Source organism: Streptopelia decaocto (genome assembly GCF_964273445.1).
Source record: "Streptopelia decaocto genome assembly, chromosome: 7".
NCBI lineage: Eukaryota > Metazoa > Chordata > Aves > Columbiformes > Columbidae > Streptopelia > Streptopelia decaocto.
Genome location: NC_138661.1, coordinates 67,641,051 through 67,659,015, shown reverse-complemented (window position 1 = coordinate 67,659,015; position 17,965 = coordinate 67,641,051). Strand labels below are relative to the sequence as shown.

The following is a 17,965-nucleotide window of genomic DNA, read 5'->3' as shown; positions in this document are numbered from 1 at the left end:
ACCCAAGGAGACAGTGGGAGGGTAAACCCCGTGCAGAAAGCATCTTTCCTCCCAGTGCTCCGCTGGGATGGATGACAAGTGTACTGGTGCAGGTAAAACAAAGCGATTAGACAATGGTGAGCAACAAAAAACCCCAGGGATCCCAAGAGTTCATACACAGCACCATTCCCCAGCGGTTCAATGGTTCCCCGTTGCCTGAGCCCTTCTCTTCTAGGAGGAGCTGGAGGACTTTCCTCTGCCCACAGTCCAGCACTGCCAGACGGTGCTGAACCAGATGCGCTACTCCTCCGTGCTGCTCCTGGTGTGCCAGGATTCGGAGCAGCACAAACCCGACATCCACTTCTTCAACTGCGACGAGGTGGAGGTGAGCAGAGCCCCCCGCGCCGCTGCGAAACACCCAGCACAGCGTGCTCCGGCTCCGCCAGCCCCTCCGTGCTCAGAGCCCTCCAGCCTTCCCAAAGCAAAGCCCTTAAAAACATCCCTGTTTTATCTTTGAGGCGGAGATGGTTCACGAGGACATAGAAAGCGCCCTGGCAGACCACAAGCACGGGAAGAAGATACGGCCACAGACACTCAAGTAAGTACCACAGGATACCGCTCGGAGTTAAAAAATACATTAAAAAGCCCCTTTTACAATGGTGCATTCACACACCAGTCTCTCAGAAACAGGATCGGCAGCCACTGACGGGTTGCTGTGCGTTGTTTCCCTTACAGAGCGAACCAAGAGAAGATCAAGCAGAGGCAATCCATCCTCCCGCCGCCGCAGGGGCCGGCGCCCATCCCCATCCAGCACGACGCGCGCGGCTCGGCCGTCAACAGGAACCGCGTGGCGCCCCCGTCCCAGCACAACGCAGGTACCGGCCTGGGGACAGGGGACTCGTTAGACTGGACACACAGACACCCTGAAATGGCCTGTGCTCGTTTCAGGCCCTGCACTGCTGGGGCACAGGGGAGCTCAGTGTCTTTTCACTACGTTGTAACACAGACGCACCAAAGGCACAACTTTTATCTCTGGCTGTGCTTTATAAATGCCTAGAAATTGGGCCAAAGGAAAGGTTTGTACCCACTGGGTTAGCAGTAAACATTTGCTCAACAATTCAAAGCTCCTAGAAACTCCTTGTAACGACACCTGTATTGGGGGACATTGAAATTCCCAAAAGAGGTGAAAGCCCCTCGTAAAACTGAGCCACCGCATGAAGTTTGGACCAGGCACTGGTGATCAGAAAACGCACAGACCTGGTCACAAAGGCAAACTCCTGGCCCTGCTGGCTTCACAGGAGCCAAGACTTCACCCCTGGAAATAAGTGGTTCTCATTAATTCTCCCAGAGCTGAATGTGGAAATGCAGATCTGAGCTCACCTCTCTCATGCGCTCATCTCAGTTCTTATTCCAAATCCATCCTTACTCCAGCCTGTTTGAGCTGGCTTGAAAAAAACTGTATTTCTCTTTGCAGAAAGAAGTAACAAAAATAAGCTCTTGGTAACAGAAATAAGCTCTTTTCCGACAAAAGCTCAAGTTGACTAATGATGACGCAAAAAGATGATGAGCAAAATTTAAGCCTTTTTATCACTGCCTATTGTACCACCTTCCCTTGGGATTAACTTCTCTGTTCAAGGAAAATCAGCAATCAGGGTACAATATAAAACTCCAAACACCAGCTGAAAAGAAAAACCCCACATTTGTTTCCCTGGGCGGGGATGTGAAGCCAAGCAGCTGATCCAGCTGCCTGCCTCAGCTCAACTTTGCACAATGAAAATCAGATCTATAGTTCAGAGCTGGCCCACGTTTAAGCATCTCTATTCTGGTGCACAGCAGCTTTCCATCAAACAGCCTCTCCTTTGATACACGCCTTGTTGCTTTTTCTACAAAACCTGTCAAAACTAATCGCCTCATCTTAACCATTAAAGACAATGTATGTTTTCCATAGTGCTTTGCCAAGGCTGCCTCCCCAGTTCACTGCACAAATCCTGCTCTGCAACACCTGGCCCTTCCAGCCCCATTTCACTGAGCTAACTCCTGATTCTTTCCACAAGAGGCCACCCAGCAGTTGCTCACACGGAGCCCCCAGCCCCTGTCGGTCCCCTGGAAGCTGCGAGGTGCCTGTGCTTTTCCATTGCAGGATGGTTATTTTTTAACACCCACTGAAAACGCTTGAGAGACTGCACAGGAATTTGTACAAACCCGCTGATTTGTGCACGGGCCTGTCTAAACTTCAGTCGTGCAGAATTCCTGGCATGCTGCTTTCTAGCAAGTGACATTTGCATTCACTTCCAGGTCTTATTTTGGTTTTCTCAACTACTATTTAGATAAAGTGATAGATGTGGGACAAGGAAGGCTCCTGTGGAGAGCTGGGGCTTGAAGAGCGAGTGGGAGTTAATCTAATCACACCTTACACACACGTGGAGTGCTCTGCGGTGGCTCTTCAGTGGGCATAACTCAGGTGCATCAAAGGCAAAGGAGCTGGTGACTCACGGCATCTGGAGACGGGGCTGGCAGGTCCCTGCCCGCAGCCGGACGCTCTTCATGATTCATTCACTGCTTATATTAGAAAACAGGCAGCATTATCAACACAGAGGGTTGATGGGCAGGTGCTGTGACCTTGGAAGATTTAATCGGCAGCAACTTTGATCACCTCCTGCTCTTTGTGATCTCCTGAGGTGCTCTCATAACCCAGAATAAACAACCAAGCTGGGAGTCGCCATCCCACAGGCCCCTGCATTTAATGGCGCCTATTTTCAACCTCTCACAGTAAATATTTTTCTCTCCCTCGTTTGCAGACTATGAACGACGAGGCTCCAGCTCTCACGACCATGAAGAGTCCCGAGCCATGTTAGCACAGAAGATTGAAAAAGAAACGGTTGGTAACAAGAACGGCACATGGTCAATAGGCAGAAGGAGAGGAAGCAACCAAGGGCTCCTCCCTGAGCAGACACTTTAGGCAAAATCCAGTCACTGCTAAACTGATTCTTTTTGTGTTTGTTCATAATCATAAGGTGGGCCGGTTACAATCCCTGTGCCAGTCACAATGTCCTTTGCCCTGCGGTAGCTCTGCTCCTCCCCAGCCCACCGGCCGCTCTGGGGGTTATGTTCCAGACGCCCATTAGCAGAGGGGTCACTTGTCACACTGATAAGTCCAGCAGACAACCAGGCACAGCTTTGTGTTCGGAAAGTGATGTATTCAGCTTCATTTCATGCCTGGATTCCCCATTCCTGTGCATTCTTCCAGGAAATGAGGCAGGCACAGAGCAGCACACTTTGGATACGGGGCTTCCCAGCTGCGTGTGCTTTGGGCTCCTTTCACCTTGATTTGTCGCATTTCTGTCCTCACAGCAAATCCTGAACTGCACCCTGGATGACATTGAAGTGTTTGTCGCCAGGCTCCAGAAGGCTGCAGAGGCATTCAAACAGCTCAACCAAAGGAAGAAAGGGAAGAAGAACAAGAAGAAAGGGCCAGCAGGTACAGCTACAACAAATGGGGAGCCCGGGATAAAGGTTGGGGGAGCCCTCAGCCCGCAGCCCAGCAAGGCCAGGCTGATGCTGCAGCACGGCCATGGACCCAACGCCAGCTACACCAGTTGGGAAGGTGCCACTGGTCTGCGGTCCCCTCGTAGCGCACACAAAGCCTCCAACACAGAGGAAAACCTTTAGTTTTCTTGCACCCTTGATTTCTAGCGGTTCTAGTCTCAGCACCTTTCTCACTGTGCCCTCTGTGTGCCAGCAAATGAAAGTGTCCTGGGCAGGGAAAGGGATGCTCTGATTGAGGTGTCTTTCTCTCCACCACCCCACAGAGGGCATGCTGACCCTTCGAGCGAGACCCCCAAGTGAGGCCGAGTTCATCGACTGCTTCCAGAAAACCAAACTGGCTTTTAACCTCTTGGTAAGTGACAGGGTATTTCCGTGCCCTTGGTGACAGGGTTTTTTCCCCATATATCACAGTAGTAAGCACTTAAAGTGAAATTTGACCTGAACACATTATTAAGGGACAAAGGCACGATTGCAGATTCTTCAGAGTTCAGAACGAACATTGTGTCGGGCTTGTGCAAGTTTCTTGGGGCAGGTTGTTAAACTGAAACTAGAGCGTAAAGTCCAGGAGGGGACAGAGCAGCCAGGGGCCCCATGATGCCTGGAGCTCTTTGCAAATACAGCCCTGACGCGAGCGTAGAGCCCAAACTGCTGTGCCCACCTTGAGCACAGCTGTGCAAAGGCTTCCGGAGACATCCCTGCTCTACATTCAACAGCCACAAGCAGAAGCAAGTAAGTCTGGGTAGTTTTCTGAGAGCTGTAGTCCTTGTTATCCTTGCAAGGCATAAAACAGAGGACTGCAAAAATTAAAAAAAAAAAAAAAAAGCACACGAAAAAGTCTTTTCTACTCTAAATTGCTCTCATCCCACTCTTTCTAGAGAGCAGCTGCAAAGCTGCCTGAGCCAGGGGCCTGGAAAGTCTCTGGTTAACAATGACTGACTAGCAATAACTGGGTCTCTCCTTGCCCTGGGACCCCCGGCTCCTCCTCTTTCTGCCCTGAGGAGCTGCGTCTTAAGACAGGAATGAAAAGCAGGATGCTAAAGAGCTCCCAGCGCTGGCAGCTCCGCTTAGCGAGGCGTGTGAAAGCAGGAGGGTAACGAGCCAGACGGGAATTCTGTCAGCTCTGACCAGACCTGCGCAGTGAACGCAGCTGCAGGAAAGACCCTGGCAGAGACTTGTCCTTGTCAGTAATTTGCCAAGGGACTCCGCAAAATACTTGTTCTGGGGGAACCAGTGGGATTTTCAGCTTTGCAAGAGACAGAAGCAACAGGCCTGGCCCTTCCTCACTAAGACTTTCAAAACAAGGCAAGGTTTTCTGCTTCTGCTCCAGATAGCTTCAAAGGGACTGGTTTTAACACAGTATGGTATGTACTCCACTCCTGAAATTCAGCACCCTCAGAAATCGACGCAAAATAATCTAAAACTGAATGATACCTACTCCCTGATCACTCTTCTTCCCTGATTTCAGGGGCACTGCTGAAAATTTCCTGACTCTTTAGGCTGTGTTAACTGTCGCAAATCTCAGCAACAATCCCTCGGTGTGACAGAAAAGAGAAGGCAAAATCAGGTTAGGATTAAACCCCACTTCCTTTCTCTTTTCAGGCCAAACTGAGAAAGCACATCCAGAACCCCAGCGCTTCCGAGCTGGTGCATTTCCTATTTGGGCCGCTGGAACTGGTAAATCTGACTCACAGGCTTCACTGTGAACTCACTTCTTATTTCTAACGTTGCTTTTGCACTGACAGGCAGCAGAGTATGCAGAAGGGTTAGAAAACTGCTCACAACTGGCTAAACCTTTCTCAGTGAGGTCTAGAAGCAACAATGCCAGTGTTTCTGGCCTCTGATCTGATTTCCAGCTTGAACTAAGTACACAAACGCTAGCAAATATGAACCTTTCCACCTCATTAACAAAGACTCACTGTGAACAGAAGTTCAAGGCAGCTCTGGTTCCGCTGGGAATCCACCTGACCTCACCTGCAAGCAAACCCGGCTCAATATTTGCACTGAAAATTGGAAGCAGAAATCCCAGCTTGAAAAAGAAGCCAGAAGGGACACAGAAATACCAAGCGATTTTCCATGTTTTTTCAAGTGCCTGTGGGCAGGCACAGAGACTCCAAAGGATCAGAGCCACTCACTTCTCTCTCTTTTACTTCTGCTCTTTTTTTGTGTGTGTGCTTGTTTGATATTTCAAACATTTCCTGCAAAATCTCTCCCATCTGTATGTATCTGTGTTTAACCCAGATTGTCAGCAGCTGCGGTGGCCCCGAGCTTGCCAGGTCTGTGGTCAGCCCGCTTCTTTCTAAAGACACCACCGACTTCCTCAGAGGACACCTGACACCAAAAGAGATAAACCTCTGGGAATCCCTGGGAGAGACATGGACCAGATCCAGGTGAGGACAGAGCTGCGGTCTCAGCAGGTTCCCCAAGCTCCCGAGAAAGGCAGACGGGATTTTACAGCTGGTCAAGGATGCCCCGACGCCCCCGCTTCTCCCTGACAACCTCTCAGAGACACATTCCCTCTGAATCTCACCGCGTATTCCCTGCTTCATGTCCTAGAGCTGAGTGGCCCCGAGAAGCAAATATCCCCACCTACATCCCCAAATTCCGCAACGGCTGGGAAGCACCCATGGAGATCTTCCGCGGAGCGCCCTGGGAAATAGATATCGGCCACCTTCAAGAAGAGGTCAGTCTCGTGCCCCTCGTCATCCTCGCTTCTTCTCTTCCTCCCCCTTTTTCAGAGTGAGAGATGGATCTGTGGAGTTTGTATTGGTCTGCAACATGTAGTCGGCTCAAAACTCAGTTGGATCTGGTAACCCCAGCTAAATATGGAAGGAAAATAAGGCCAGAAAAGGGCAGCAGTAATCAGCCTCACCTCCTGCTCAAGAGGAACTGGGATACTGCACTGTAACTGAGCCCCAGGGACACAGGTTTGCCTGAAGAACACTTCTTTGACATGCACCAAAAGCTTCCAGGCCACAATCCATCTCCCGCTATCACTCTCCTTTCCTCTGACACGCTTTTCCTGGTGACACTGACTCCATTTTTCCCTTTCCAGCTCTCGTCGGCGAATGGGTATCCCTACCGGAACTCCTCGCTCAAGCGCGGCCAGAGCGCTGACCAGACACAAGCTGTGGACGCCTTCAAACAGAACGTAACTCAGCATGTAAATAGGTAACAGCGGCGCCTCGGCTCCCCCTCCTAACCGCAGAAACACCCACCGCAACGTAGCACAACACCAGGATGTTTTGGCACCCCGGTAGATAACGCTTTGCCATAATTCAGGCTTGTTAACAAGATCAAGAGAAAGATTAGATGAAGGATTATTCATGTAAACACTGTCTGCTTTTAATCACCAGCAGCTCTACAAGGAAATGGGTTACATTTATTTTCCACCCCAAGAGGCAAAAATATTGACTGACTTCACTAGTCAATCAGTAGATCTTGTTTCATAACACCAGCTCAAAGCGATAGTAAGGATCATGTGCCAAACAGACCGCGCTGCACTTTCACTCTCTGCTCGTTCAGAGAGGTTCGTGTCTCTCCACTCATCCCACAGCCACACCACCTTGTGCGGGAAGAACCTGCTCCTAGGAGGAATCCAGCAGTAAAGCGTGAGCACGTGCAAGCTTTGTGCTGCGGGGAACGCAGCCCGACCCCAGCAGCACCGCACACAAAATGCTTGAAGCGAGGAAGCGCCCGTGTGCTTCACTGGAGGCAGCAGCTCCTCCTTTTGCTTTTAGACACAAGCAAAGGGAAAGATACTCACTAGGGACTGCATAAAAAAAAAAAGCGTTTCCAGCCCTGCTCATCACAAGTTACAAGGTCTTGATTTCACACAACTCATTAAGAAGATAAATGTAGAAATTGAGGAAAAACCTCCACTTCCTTCAGAAGCCTTGAGAAGTTCAGTTCCCAACCAGGCCACCCCTTTGCCTCAGGCTTTTTTCCAAGGGAAAGATGTTTCTTTCACAATTTAATCAAACACTCTGCCCCGTTGCGTGTTTTCCATCACCAGTTACTCAGTGGTATAAAATCTTTAGGAAAGTACTTCTGGTTCAAAGTTTAGAGGCTTTTCACCTCCTTGCTTGTTTACATGAGCTTATGCCTTTGAAACTTTCACAAAATCTCCACGTTTCAACAAACTCTTCCCAAACTGCAAATGAACTCTCTGCCATACTCTGCTTTGCAGTGTTTTGACATGACATTATCAACTTCCCGTCTTTAAAGACGGGAAACCCAGATGCAGCAGAGCACTTAAGCACACTCTGTTCTGTAGGCAGCTCGGGACTGGGGAGCAACCTTCCCGCCAGACTGTTTCTTTCATGGTTTTATGTTCTAATCTAAACATTTAAAAGCTCTACTACAAAAAAAAAAAAAAAGGCAAACAAAAAAAACCCTTCAAATTCACAGCAAAATACCTTAAATCCAATTATTTCAGCATAATAACTTATTCTTCCCATTCATGCCATCAAAGGTCCTGGTGGACCCATAGAATGGTACAGATACAGTGTTGAGTAGGGAAAGAGCAATAACGAATTCTTTTCTCCAATCCCATTTTTCTCTGTGAGATTACAAAAAATAAGGAGAGCTTAGTTTACTTGAGTACATTTAAGCTTGTCTTTAGTGACTGGTAGACAACACACACAAAACATTTTCCTCTGTTAGTCTCAGCACAGATAAACCATAAATAGTAGCATGGAGTCCTGAAATACAAATTACAGCTGCCTTTTTACCAAGGTGACTGTTTCTTGAGACACCACCCAGTCTAACTGCAGTGCGGGCTCAGGAGAGAGCCGAGGAGTATCTCCCTTCTCCCTTTAGAGCCGAGGAGCATCTCCCTTCTCTGGGGATAGCCGCTGTGCTTTAGGGCCGAGGAGCATCTCCCTTCTCTGGGGATAGCTGCTGTGCTTTAGGGCCGAGCATCTCCCTTCTCTGGGGATAGCCGCTGTGCTTTAGGGCCGAGGAGCATCTCCCTTCTCTGGGGATAGCTGCTGTGCTTTAGGGCCGAGCATCTCCCTTCTCTGAGGATAGCTGCTGTACTTTGTACCTATTGTTCAGACTGTCAACAGCAAGTTCTCCTCACACATAATGTTTAAGAAAAAAACCCCACACAAACAAACCCCATCAAAGTCAACGGCACTGAAGCAGATGCTGAAATTGAGAATGTGCTGAGATGCCCTTGTGAGCCCGGAGCAGGTCCTGGCCAAGTTTGCCAAGATGATGGTTCTGGGACAGACATATTTCCTGCTATCCTCACGCTTTTTTTCAGAGCAGTTTGAACTAGTTTTCTAACTGAGAGGCCCTATATTAGCAAAAATACCTATGCATCAGTATTGTTATTACACCAAGGCTTCTCGCTGCAGACAAGTGTCATGAGAGCCCCAAGCAATATTGTCATAATCAAAGGATGCTTGTGTAAAACCTCGGTGTGTGCAAAGTCCACATCAGCCTCAAACTCCTGCAGCCGCCACCTCTTTCCTCACAATCCATTTACCTTCTGGAATGCTACAAAATAAGTAATTTCTACCTACCTCAGGTATTCCTCCCCCTCCCTGCCTTCGGGCATTGAATTATCTAGTGAAGACATTAAAATGAACTGAAACAGCACAATAACCTCGCTTTTCAAAGTCAGGTGTTACAGATGCCTCAGCAGCCCACAAAGAGCTCCCACAGATCGTAGATTTAAAAATCACCGAGTAAACCCAAGAACTCAGCAATGAAAAAACATCAGGCTAAAAAGCCTCATTGCCAGCAGTGCTGGACATCAACAGAACTGACGTAAACTGGAAGAGAACCTGCCCCCATTGGCACATCCACCGTGAACACAGCACCCCAGAGTCTGCTGCACGGGGCAGCTGTGCAGGCTGCAAGTCATAAGCAGAAAGGTGCATTCAAATGGTTCCTACCTGCCCTTACACAATGAGGCAAGACAGTTTTTCCACACTGCAAACATTTTTGGAATTTAAAAAAATAACACTACACCCATCTTAACTGGAGGAGAAAAAGATGAGGTCTGCAAAATTTTCCTAAGCCAAGCAAAAAGTTATGAAAAAACAAACCATTTCAGTTTGGGTCAAAGCAAATATTCCATTCCACTTCTTCACCATTTTCAATTTTTGACCATTTACCATATTTATTGTGTGTCTCTCTCCAAATGAAAAGCAAGTTCAATGTTGAAAGCTGCATAGCCTTGTGTCAGAAGCTCCCAAACAAAACACCAAACCACATTTCTCTTCCCCCAAAGCGCATCTTAGAATAGAACCATTCCAACTCACTTTTCCCGGGAATCCGCAGAATTCTGCTTCAGGAGCTCAGCCCTCGCTGCCTGGTGAAAACCCCAGCTTTGCAGTCGGTTCCACCACCACTCATCTCCAAAACCTTCTCCCTTAACGCTGCCTCCTGCTTCTCCCCTACCCAGGCACGTGGGGCAGCTGTTTCCACTTAGCAGGACAGGGGGTTTCACACTTATTTTTCACAGGAGGTGCAATCAGAGCATTTTCTTTGTGCTTTCTCAATCTCCCCAGTCCTTGCAAAGCAGCAATTGTCAGGAGAAGGTGCCTTTTCTTCCACCCTGAGAGCAGCAGCCTCAGTCTCCAATAAAGCCACTAACCCAACAGCTTTTTTATTCCCAAACACATTTCACTAAAATGAGGGGTGAAAATCCTCCTTAAAATGGAGCAGCAAAGAGGCTCTGCCCCCTCCCAACACAAATATTCATACCATTGTCCCTCTGTCTCTTGTGCCACTGAACATCTATTTCCCTAGCTATTACATGGGCCTCCACTAGAGCTCTGGTTCTTTTCTCCGGCAGGAATTTTGAGGCGCAGGGAATGGCTCTGCCGAAGAGATATGCCAAAATCCGCTACGATTTCACTGCACGAAATGCCAATGAACTCTCAGTGCTCAAGGATGAAATCCTGGAGGTACACGAACGCGCTTGCGGAAAACGCGTCCCCTTCTCCCCTTGCCAGGCACGGGACAGAGATCTGCAGACACCGCCAAGCGCCAGCTTACTGCTGTTTGGGGTTTTGTGAGCAGTGACACGAGGCTTTGCTCAAACATAGAGCCTGACGTGTGAGCTGGAGCTGGAGCAGGCTGGCTGCACGCAGCGCCTCATTTGCTCAGCTGAAACACATCAGTCACATCTTAATTAGCAATGAGGAGGAAGGAAAACAAATCACTGCTCACCCACTTGCTGGGCCTATGTTCATTATTACCATTCCCCCCCACCCTGCAATGATTTTCATAACCTTTCTCTTAGCACAACACTGTTGGCAGCTGGAGAATGTGGGACATGACTGGGTTTACACACTGACAGATCTATCATGTGTAAAAAAGAGTTCCGTTCAAAGATGTAGCTAGAGTGAGAAAAGCGTGTGGGTCTTGCCAGCACAGCTCATGCATTCGGGGAAGATTACTTAAAAAACCAAGAAAAAACTCAAAAACCTCAGAGCTGTGGGTAAGAACAAGCCTGCTGAAAGGAGCAGGGGGCGGTGCCATCTCATTGCCACATGGTGCTTACAATGAGATTGCGAGTTCGATGTAACCTGTAAGCCAGTTATGTGATAACACTCTGGCATCTTTGCCGGGAGCCACTCTTGATTTTTTTTTTTTAATGCAAAAAGACAACACCAACTCAGTCATTGGGAAGAAAACATACGGAGAAACAGGCAAATTAAGTAGGAAGTATGAGCTCTCCCACTCCCCAGGTCTGTTTCCCAGAGATGCTCTCCTGGTCACCATCAGGAGGAATTCTGATGCTGTTCAGGAAAGGTTTCAGTCCTGAACTGCAAATGAGCACAACAGACCTGTTTGCCAGCTCCCAGCCTCAATGATGCTATTCTGACAATTTCAGGTTACTGTGTGCTTTATTTCCACTACGTGCTGTTTACATATGCCAGAAATCTGATGCTCTCACTAGCAAATTTATTTTTTGCCCTCTCTCAGGTGTTAGAAGACAACAAGCAGTGGTGGAAGTTGCTGAACCGGAGCGGGCAGGCTGGTTACGTCCCTTATAACATCCTGGATGTGGTGAAACTGGAGGAGCTGGAACAGGTCTGTAGGCAGGTGATATTTAACTGGGAGCCGGCTACAGGGTATAATCAGCCTCCCAGACTAATCCTGTAATTAGACGTCCCTGGATTTCTTGGGATGCTGTGCACAAGTCAGGATGAACCCTCACAGGTATTAAAAACAAGATCCTGGAGATTCCCAAGTCTCCTATGATAAAACTCTTGCATTTTGCCACCATTTACCTTCACCCTCCCCAAATGAGGCTTATCCTTCCATGCATGCAGCAGCCTTGAGCTGTGGAGAGCCCCAAATGCCCTAAGGAAGCAGAGAATTGCTTCCCCACTTTGGTATTTCCCAGCTTGGGCAAAGAACAAGTTGCTTTCTCTTCATATACAAACTCTTTTGAATCCTCTGCTCTCCATGCCCAACAAGTCCTCTGAGCAGGAAGTTCTGCACAGCAAAAGGCTGAAGGGCCAGGTCAGAGCCGTCAGCCCCAGCAGTAGAAAGGCAGCACCAAACACAACGTGTCTCTGTGTGACGTGTTTTCCAGGGCTGTAAATGTCTTCACAGTGTCTTGGCCTTTGGTCTGGGGTCTGTTCCTTCCCATTAGACCCCAGAAATGAACTTCTCCCACACGGCTCCGCCTGAGGTCCCGTCAGCCCAGGAGAACACGGCAATTTGTCCCTCGACTTGCTCTCGTGGGTGGGAAGCAAAAAGTTGAAGAAAATGCAAAATGGCAAAAAAAATAAAATCTTACTTTTTTTTTTTTTTTTTCTTGTTGCTCACCTAGTCTAACCAGAGGTACAAAGGAGAACTGAACCCCAGGGGCTACGGACCATCCAGCCCATCTCACAAGCTGCCCGCCAGCTACGCGGGGGACAAGTGGGGCAGTGAAATGTTATCACGCAACTCTCCCCAGGACGCCAAAGAACGTACGTGTCGCAGAGCGTGCTCCCGGCACCTCTTACACCACACACAGCAGCCTCAGGCAGCCAGAGAGCTCAGAGCCAGGCTTTGCACTTTGAGACTGAAACTGAAGCTTTTGCTCGCTCTCTGTCCTGGGGGTTTTCTTTCTTCACTTTCCCTGTAATGTGTTGCTGTGTGCACGTAACCAGACCTACCCGAGTGTGGTTCCCTCTCCCGATGCTCTGCACAACTGCACCTTTCAGTAATAAGCACCAGGCCAGCAGTGGGTTTGGAGGGGACGTATGGAGGAGACTCCAGGTGGTCCCACAGCCAACAGAGCAGCTCTGAGCCGCTCACTGACTCGCGCCATGGCACAAACAGGGCCAAAATGTGACCAGCTTCACCCTCCTCCTCCCAGGGAGGGAGTTGCCTTTCCCACCAACTCATCTCAGTCTGTCTCAGCCCCTACTCACATTCAGGGCAAATTATTTCTCTGGCTTCCCTCGCTCTTGTCTCCTGCCACACACACAGTGCCTGCCTGGCCTGGCCTTTCAGGTGCTTTCAGAGAAAGCGCAGCCAGTGGATCTGCCCAATATGAGATTCACATCTGTCACAGAGCACAAGAAAGCCCAGGAGTCACAGCCAGGGCTCGGCCCCTGGGCACTCCTGGAAGCAGGAGCCCTTTGGCGACGACAGAAAACCCCAAAATACAAACATCACAGCCACATATCTATTAATAACACTGAGCTATTCTCCACAGTCTTGAGGACTTTCAGGGAAAAAGTGACACTGGGTGCTGTGTCACTGCAGTCCCAGCGTGCTGCTCGCTCCCAGCTCGCGCTTCCTGCCACTCCTATCCAGCCGCACAGCAAAAGCTGCAGGACCTGGATCAACAAATTACTGATTAGAAGTAGTAGTGAGGACTGGGAAGTGGAGGGAGCAGGGCTACAGCTCAAACCCAAGACTAACTGTATTAGGTGATAATAACAGGTATTAGCAGAACTGGCCTTCCGCTTGGAAGAAAAATGGAAAGAAAATAAATGGCAACACGGAGGCACAGAAAAATGGGAACCTCATTCTCAGACGTAGTCAGGCCTGCCTGACCTCTGCTGTCTCATGTGGTTTGGGTTGTTTCCCCTCCCTGCTGCTAAGTTTGCAGGGCAATTTCCTTATTTCAACAGCCCGAAGGGAACTAAGTAACTCGAAAACAGGAAGCTGACAAACTAAAGCAAAAATACACCACCAGACACCAGAGAAAAAGGACCCTGTCCCTTGTCACCGTTTGACAGCATCAGTGGGAGCAAAGACACTGCTAGATCAGGTTTTACAACCTCGAGCAAACCGCTCCTAGTCCGTGTTGCGGGGTTTTGTGTCCTTTGAATGAGGTGTGATGAACAGGATAGGTTAGCAACACGAGAAACAAGATTGGTCCCAATCGAAATTTGTATATAAAGCAGGTGAAAATCTAGATCCTCAGCAGCACCTGTTACAGACACCAGTCTCACGAAATGAGTGTGTTCTTATCAACATATTCTCCTATTATTTTGCCAAACATGACACCCTTCTCCCCCCATAAGTGCTTCTGAACGAGAATATTGCAGGCAGCCCGATGGGTAGTTTTGCTCCTTCTAGCTAAAAGCAAAGGCCTGTGCAGACGCAAGCTCTCCTCTTCCACACCACACCAACCCCAGCTAAACATGGACTGGGGAATGTGTGCTTGTTCAATAAGACAGCTGACCTGCCTTACAATTTCCCCACAAACACATTCATTTAATAGGATTTGTGACGGAAGACTGGATTTCATTCCCTGCTCTTTACCTTGTGTCTCGTTTCCCCAGAACTTATTCATCAAATGGACGAGCTGAACGATGAGTTGCTAAAGAAGATTACAAACAACAAAATTCAGCCTCCCCAGAGGAATTTCAAAGTGGAAAAGCCTCAGGAAGTCTTTGTGCCCCTCACCTTCGAATCCAGCACTGAAGAAGTCAAAGCCTGGCTGGAGGCAAAGTCATTCAGCAAAGAGTAAGAGCGGGTTTACTGTCACACAAAATGCTCGTCCTTTGTTTAAAAATGAGTTGGGGAGCTTGCAACACTTCAACTGGATTACAAGTCACTTGTATTCACTTACAGAGCCTCTGTTGCAAATTAGATTTCAATCATATTAAATCCAGGCTATATGAGTACGTGCCGAGCCCAAACTTACTCCCTTTCTTTCTTATACACTATCAAATAAACCTTGTCTTACGGCGCAGCAAAAGACCTAGTGAATAGCTGCAAATAAAGGAACGGTCTTGCTTATTCACACGCCTCGCAGAAGCCCCGGGTAGCACAGTTATCTCCTGCTTTGTGTCTTCCCAGGACAGTGGAACACCTCGGCATCCTCACCGGAGCTCAGCTCTTCTCCCTCAACAGAGAGGAGCTGAAGAAGGTCTGTGGTGATGAGGGCAACAGAGTCTACAGCAAAATCACAGTGGAGAAAAACCAGCTGGAGGTAAGTGGCTTTCTGGACAGTTTCTCCTGGAGCGGGTACCTGTACCAGCAGTGCCAGACATCCCACTGAACAGGCATTTTAAGAAACACAATTAAAACAAACCAACAAAACCCACACAACAAAAAACTCCCACACCACCTAAAAATCTTGAGAAGCCTTTTAAGTGAAAAGGCCCCCAATCTGTAAGGCAGATCACCCCTCCTCCACTACCGGATCTGCCGTCACGCTGGTATCACCCATCCCTTTGAAACTAGCTCTGCTCTTACAGGATTAGTTAAATATTATCATTGAACTACAGCCTGAACTTCACATTCAAACTTCCTCTTTTGTTTCCATTCTAGAAAAGCAGAGGGGAGTCGGAGCTCCAAGAAATCATGAAGCGTCGCCAGGAAAGGATTGATTCCGCTAATTAAAATCTATCTGCTTTATTTCAGCTGTTAGTCATAGTAGTGCAGAAAAAGGGAACGGAAGCAATAATCCCCAGTCCAGAGGAGAGACAGGAGGGCTCCACACTTAGTGGCGTAGTTGCCATCAAAGTGACAATTTTTTGAACACTGTTGATAAGGGTAGACAATAAGACCATGTCCCATTGGGAAAGGTGTTTTAATATTGCATGAAGTACTTTTTTTTTATATATAACTATATATTTTATACTGAAAATTTATGTGCATGTGGTCAGAGCGGATCGGAATTCACACGTGTCTGAATTTATGACAATGGCTGCGTTTGAGCAAAAAAGACCCTGCAAAGCTTTTCTCAAAGGGCTGGAGCTGCTGCCACCCCCTGGGCAGAGCGGCTGGGCCGAGGGCACGGCAGGGAGCTCAGCACAGCCCAGCACCAACTATTCCAAGGCGGGACCAGGTAATAAACCTTTTCCCCCACTTTTCATTCCCTTCTCTGTGGCAGATGTCCCCCTACAGCCCACTGGCAAAGGCCCCACGACAATTCCCCATCCTTCTGTCAGGGGAGGCTGGAATTGCAGCACAGCCCACCTGAGACTGGCTGTGTCCTTAAACACACGTACCAGTTAGTGCTGGCTTTGAACAGACCACTTAGTGCTGGCTTTGAACCGTGGAAACGGGCTTTCCTTGTGTGATCATGTGCAAGATCTGAGTGAAACCTGCAGCGATTTGAAGCTGCGAATAGGTGAGCTCAGCCTGATAATCCTCACTTAGGCCAAGGCTGGGGCTCAGGGCAGCCTGATCCTGCGTCAGGCAGTCGCGGTTTTGCCAAAGCCAGGCCTCAAACACGGAGATAAGCTCCTGCCATTTGCTCCCAACCCACTCACACACCCAAAGCCCTTCCCAGGGTGTTGTCCCCACCTTTGCATTTGCATTGCAAAGAGAAATCTGAAACGCTTCCTAAATATCTAAGGAACACAAGCACACTTGGAAAGGCTGTTTTAATACAAAATCAATGGCAACAAGAAAAAAATAATAATTTAATTTTGTAGAGGGTGTTGTTCTTCACTTCCTGTTTTTCTTAATAATGTTATGTGCATATGTATATATCTATATCTATATCTATCTAGTGAGGCACCCCCCCCACTCTTACAGTCTCTAAGTAGGGATAAGGAAAAAACCCCTTTCCCTAGAGACACAATTAAGTGATTTTGCATCAATAATTTACTTAAACTTTTAAAAGCTCAAGGAAGCACACAGTGGATTTCCTGTCCGCAGCAAGTTTGGCACACACTGTATTTATATTTTACTTACAGACCAACCTGACAGGAATGCAGGAAAGCAAAGACATCCACAGAAACCGCCCAGAGTGGCAAGACTTTGTCTTTCTCTCTCATGCACACACCTTAACTTTGGTTGAACGGGAACTCAGGCCCAGACCCCGCAAAGACTCGCACACGTGCTTTCCTTTACCCCCTGACTGTTCCCACCTCCTTTAAAGGTTAAGCACGTGCCCAAGTCTTTGCAGAATTTGGGCCTGTCCTTGCACATTTAACAGAAAAAGCTGTAAAGAGGTGGCTGGGGAACACACGTCTAAATCGGGGAAGACCGATGCACCTCTCAATTTTGGCTTTGTTCTTCCAAAAATGTTTCTAATGGATGATGTATTTTCTTAATCTTGAAAGAGGACATTGTTAGCAGCTGCGGAATCAGTGTGCAGGCAGGGAAGTGACAGAGGAGGCCCATGATTTCAGTCACAAGCTGCTGGTCTGCCACAGGGGCTGGAACCTGCCAAGGACACTCACCTTGTCAGGGAGGGATGAAGAGGACGATCCTCCTGAGCAGCCCTGGCTCTGGATTTGGGAAGCAGGTGTGAACGCTGGCAAACCGTTGGTGTTACGAGCACAGGAAGCTAAACAATTTCTAAAATAAAAATAAAAACAAAGAGTAAGCTAGGAAACATGACACCATTTGTGTCTTTGGGTATAAAGGAAAAAAATCACACAGACTTAGAGCTACTTGGGATTATAATAGGAGCGTACGCGACAGTTCTGTAAAGCTGGGAACCACAGAAGCATTTCTTAAAATAAATATATTGGTAGACCTTATTGCAGAAGTCACTTTTAAAAATTTCCATATGACTGAGCTGTGCATCTGTTATATTTGTACTGCCTGCAGATAATGCTATAATGTACTGTACATTAATGTAATTGAACGAAGGATAAAATGATATAACCATGCACTGTATAAGATTTATTAAAATAGTTAAGTTATACTTATAACTCTTATCTCTGGCTCTTTCACTTGCATATAAATTAAAGGAACAGGACATAAAAACAGTTGTTAAGGGCTGGCTTTTCATAACAACTTGTCACTGTGAGTCTGCCAGGCTGCACAGCAGAGTATCTGAACGCATGTTTTTCCTTCTGTTCCTGGGGGGCTGCCCTGCAAAAGGAAGGATGCTACGGCCTCAATATCATTCATGTCTCAACAGGGGCAGGTGAAAATCCCACACACTATTGCAATCAAATGCTGGGAAAACCACCAGCTGAATCCAAACCATTCCCTTTATTGAAGAACAAATCTCTCTTACCTCTGGAACATGCAACTGAGACAACACGCCAGGATTTAC

At 47.9% G+C, this 17,965-nt stretch overlaps 1 protein-coding gene across 2 annotated transcripts in view; it reads left to right on the top strand.

The window, feature by feature from the left end:
- The window catches only part of EPS8L2 (EPS8 signaling adaptor L2), a 44,758-nt gene extending 29,351 nt beyond the window's left edge, over positions 1-15,407 (top strand). For both annotated transcript variants that reach the window (XM_082059410.1, XM_082059411.1), the window contains exons 6-21: positions 215-364; positions 498-577; positions 715-854; positions 2,778-2,857; positions 3,331-3,457; positions 3,789-3,877; positions 5,125-5,199; positions 5,764-5,912; positions 6,079-6,205; positions 6,578-6,693; positions 10,334-10,445; positions 11,470-11,577; positions 12,326-12,467; positions 14,280-14,463; positions 14,800-14,932; positions 15,274-15,407. In XM_082059410.1, the coding sequence (XP_081915536.1) occupies positions 215-364; positions 498-577; positions 715-854; positions 2,778-2,857; positions 3,331-3,457; positions 3,789-3,877; positions 5,125-5,199; positions 5,764-5,912; positions 6,079-6,205; positions 6,578-6,693; positions 10,334-10,445; positions 11,470-11,577; positions 12,326-12,467; positions 14,280-14,463; positions 14,800-14,932; positions 15,274-15,345 (1,884 nt within the window). In that variant the 3' untranslated portion in view covers positions 15,346-15,407. The remainder of the gene's footprint in view (positions 1-214; positions 365-497; positions 578-714; positions 855-2,777; positions 2,858-3,330; positions 3,458-3,788; positions 3,878-5,124; positions 5,200-5,763; positions 5,913-6,078; positions 6,206-6,577; positions 6,694-10,333; positions 10,446-11,469; positions 11,578-12,325; positions 12,468-14,279; positions 14,464-14,799; positions 14,933-15,273) is intronic.
- The last annotated feature ends 2,558 nt before the right edge of the window (positions 15,408-17,965 follow it).